The 4,476-nt window shown below is 32.2% G+C and overlaps 1 protein-coding gene across 2 annotated transcripts in view; it reads left to right on the forward strand.

The window, feature by feature from the left end:
• The window catches only part of LOC108734989 (cytochrome P450 6k1-like), a 12,739-nt gene extending 8,744 nt beyond the window's left edge, over positions 1-3,995 (forward strand). For both annotated transcript variants that reach the window (XM_025974784.1, XM_025974783.1), the window contains 2 exons: positions 2,171-2,422; positions 3,366-3,995. In XM_025974784.1, the coding sequence (XP_025830569.1) occupies positions 2,171-2,422; positions 3,366-3,541 (428 nt within the window). In that variant the 3' untranslated portion in view covers positions 3,542-3,995. The remainder of the gene's footprint in view (positions 1-2,170; positions 2,423-3,365) is intronic.
• The last annotated feature ends 481 nt before the right edge of the window (positions 3,996-4,476 follow it).

Consider the following 4,476-nt stretch of genomic DNA (forward strand, 5'->3'; position numbering starts at 1 on the left):
ATCAAGACCAAATACGCAAGACTAAACGAAAAATTATTACTTCCGATGGATTTGTGAATCAAACTGTTTGAAGCAACTTTAAAATATTCTTTTTTTGGAAGAAAACATTTTTAGTATTTGAAATTTTCAGTTTGCTTTACTATGTTTTAACATTAATGTAAAAAAAAAAAACTTTACCACTGTTTCAAAAAAGGAATCTACAATAATGGCGTCGGAGTAAGTGTTTTTGTTCCTATGTCCGGATAACACATGGTAAAAAATATAGAGACAAAAACTACCTTTTTTTCGATATTTTTTACTTCTTTCAAGTACCCTTTACTATTTTGTTCTCTAAAGGGTCAATTTATGCGTTGAAGTAAGCGTAAGTTCTCGAGTTTCACAACCATCAACACTATTTTCTTTACGTTATGACAAGCTCGCATGTGTGACAGAAAATTTCAACATTTAAGACACTTTTATTTATTCGGTAAATAGAAAAATTTGTTCTTAAAAGAATTATTTAAAAAAAAAAAACTTGTATATTAGGTCCAATGAGCAAGACCAAAACCAAGACTGAATACGCATGACCAAGACCAATACCAAGAGCGGGACAGTATTGTCCTTAGTCTTGCTTTGCTCATCACTATTTGTAATTTGAGACCCCTTCAGATCTCAGCCGTCGTTTGTATCGAACTTAGCTCCATTTTAGCATCTCTGCATTTTTGATGAAATATCATTAATTTTTGAAGAGTTTTCTCCTTTTTAGGTACAAATCTCACAAAAACATTTTATATTCAAGAGTACGTCAAAGTTTGGCCCCGAATGATTTTTGCTTACATGGACAAAATGCTTGCGACTACTCTGACAATTAACAGGGCCCTGAGCTCTACGGGAGGGGCACTTCTAATTTTAGTAAAGGACTAATGCCATATACATCTCTAAGATAGTATATTAAAAAGCGTGGCATGTATCCCACTGAGGCAACTATCCGGCTTTTATCCTACTCAAAGGCGAAATGTACATCGACTTCGTAATAAAATTTAGTGAAACTTCTCCAAGTGTCTTTCTATTATTACTTATCTATACATTTAATTGATTTAATGTTGCTTCTTCTATGCATGTCAAGGGTGACTTCCGATGGTGAAACTTCTCCAAGTGTCTTTTTATTATTACTTACTTCCATTCCATTGGGATTTTGTTCCGACCGATGGACAACATGCTGGCTGTTGAACGGCAAAACTATTTTTCAACTTATTAAAATTTTACGACACAACAAAATTTGTGCAAAGAATTACGACTGNGTATATAAGTTTCTTCGGGACGTCCCTTTTCAGTAAAACAAACTATGAATACCTAAATAAAGAGTAATTTTCAATTTTTATAATAATACGTAACTGCAATAAGGGATCCGATCCAAAGTGTATCGTTTTTGGTTTTGGAAAGATTAATACGCCATAAGCAACTATAGTTGGACGAAGGTTCGAAGTGAGCTCAATCAGTGGTCCATGGTAGTAAGCTATCTACGTCTATCTATCTATCTATCTATCTATCTATCTATCTATCTATCTATATAAAAATGGATCGCTAAATGTGTTGCTAAGCGCAAAACTGTTGATGTTTTCTTTATTTTACATCCATTACCAATACAAAGTTTACTAGATAAATCTCATAATACAGCAGTTCTACTAACTTAAGAATGTCTCATTCAATCTGATTCTCTAGATTTTATGGCAACTCATTTTCATTTTCGGGCATTTCAATATTATCGGTATCAAAAATTACACGTAACAAAACGTATCCATAACTAAAATTGTCAAAAGGTTTTAGTCCTTTTGCGGTCATCTTAGGTGTTGGTAAGTATATAAATTCCATTAGCCAAAACTGACCTTATATTAATGTAAATCTGCCCTACAAGTTTGGTTAGAAAATTTTAACGTGACAGCGGTAATACAGATGGTTACATCCATGATACATGTAGTGCTGTAGAAAAATGACCTTTTCCAACTTTACGCATACATTTTCAAAATATTCTAGTACTAGTACGGCTCATCGATTGAATCATCTCGAACCTTCGCCCAGCCCCAATTGCTTATGGCGTCTTACCCTTTGATATCAGTTCATTCCAATCAAAATATCGAAGCTTCTATACAAGATAACTGTAATATAATTAATGTAAGTTTTTGAATTATAGAAGTTTTGCGAAAATATCCACCCCTCTCCCTGTTGGATAGAAAATGTTCCACAATATATAAAATACCAAACAGCGACGTTATCATAGAACCAGGAACGCCCGTTTATATTTCTGTGTACGGGCTTCATCATGACGAAAAGTACTTTCCAAATCCTGAAAAATTTATTCCCGAACGATTTTCAAAGGAAAACGAACGAAATATTTCAGATTATTTTTATTTGCCATTTGGTAACGGCCCAAGAAATTGCATAGGTATGTTATCCTTAGTTTACACAGAGTGTAACAGAAATAAGTACAGTCCGAAGCCGATTCTGTACATTAATAGCTAACATAGGTGTCTAACCGTCTAACGAATAACGTAGTGCGATAAAAACTCTGCAGCTACATGGATGGAGAATGTAAACATTATTGAACATCTACGATAAACATAAACAATTTAGTACTACACAAAATGTTTCATCATTATTATAAGGTCGTCCATAGAGCCCTCTGTTCCCTATTCTGTCCATGTTTCGCACCCGTAGAACGCCGCGCTCCAAACATACACCTTTAACAATTTTTTTCGAATTTCTAAATTAACCGTTCGCAAGCATAGAAGTGACTTCTTTTTATTAAAGGCGACACGACCTTGCGCTATCCTCTGCTTTATATCCCTATTACTCCTTCCGTCCTGACTTATCTGACTTGCTAGATATCTAAAATCAGCAACTTCTTTTAATTTTTCGTCTCCTATCTTTATATTCGCTGTTTCCCTACTTTTTCGTCCCTTGCATACCAGTATATTGGTTTTACTTTTATTTATTTTCATACAGTACTGATCTGTCAGTACCGCTTCTATTTTATTTAAAGCTATCTCTAGGTCCTCCTTGCTAGATGCTAATACTGCTATATGATCTGCAAATCTAAGTATATATACATAATTTTTAGACAAAATAAATTAAATAAGTACATTACAGGCAGCACTAAGTACTATAAACATTTACTCTATACCTTGCAAACCTGGTACTTATTTTTATTACACTCTGTATGTATCAATCGCACTCCCTTCAAATAATCGACTATAAATTAAAAAGACAAAACCACGTACGAATTTACGAGGTATGTAAAAAATTCCTTGCTCAAAAGTGAAACATTATACTTTAATCTACACAAAGGATTTTCATATTAAATAATAATTAATATATTTTTCTTTCAGGAAAACGATATTCAATTATTGTCCTAAAACTTGCTCTCGTAGAAATTCTCTCCGAATTTGAGATAAAGACTTGCATAAATACCCCGCTAAAAATTGAATATTCACCAAAATCTTTAACACTGGTACCTAATAAAAACTTATATTTGAAGTTCAAAAAGTCAGCAATACATTTTTAAACTTTAATATTCATAGCATGACTGTATTTTGCAGTTAAATAACAATTGCAAACACTAAACAAATAAGAAGAATTACTTCACTTACGTTATTCGTTTAATATTAAATTAGCATTTTAAAAACCGGGCGTTAAGACAGATTTGCTCCAATTTTTTTCGGTATGCAGATTTTAGGGTACCTACGTCAATGAAGGTCAAAACAGTGACAAAATGGGGAACAACTGATTTTCGTTAGGGTACTTACCGACCTACCGAAAAGATAACTTCAAAGTAGTAGTTTTTGTAGTCCAGAATTATTGTGTAAAGTAACTGAAGGACTGTCGAAATTCATTCGCTATAACCGACAGACGCTATAAGCAATTACGTATTTGTTTTATATGCATATGTACACGGTTGTTATGCACAAACATATTCGACAATTATTTATAAAATAATAAATCCTACGACTTCATTTTAATTTGTTTGCATTATATGACCCAGCTGTCGTTATATCGGAATTTAAAATTTTATAAAAAGTCACAATTTTTCGTTTTTATAGGTATGCGAATTGTCGCTTTTCCTATAAACGAAGTTGTTATAAACGTTTTGTGGGCATTCAAGTATGTTTAATTTTTTCTTATTTTTACCAACAATATTTTACTTTTTTTATAAAAGGACATGCGATTAGGGATTTAAAATAAGTAAAATTCTACTTACTTAGATCATATTTAAGCACTCCCTTTTACTGTATTAAATTTACTTATATCATATATAGTTAAATCTTAAAAATATTTTATTTTTATCTATACATGTTCAAGAATAATATAATTATTATACAAGTGCAAAATCAAACACCTTTCTCACTACTGGTTAATTTATTTAATAATAATGTCGTTTAAAACCATTTAGGTTGGACTTTCCAAATTTCAGTCAAGATGCGTATAGTTCAATATTTGCCA

Source organism: Agrilus planipennis, unplaced genomic scaffold (assembly GCF_000699045.2).
Source record: "Agrilus planipennis isolate EAB-ADULT unplaced genomic scaffold, Apla_2.0 scaffold124, whole genome shotgun sequence".
Taxonomy (NCBI): domain Eukaryota; kingdom Metazoa; phylum Arthropoda; class Insecta; order Coleoptera; family Buprestidae; genus Agrilus; species Agrilus planipennis.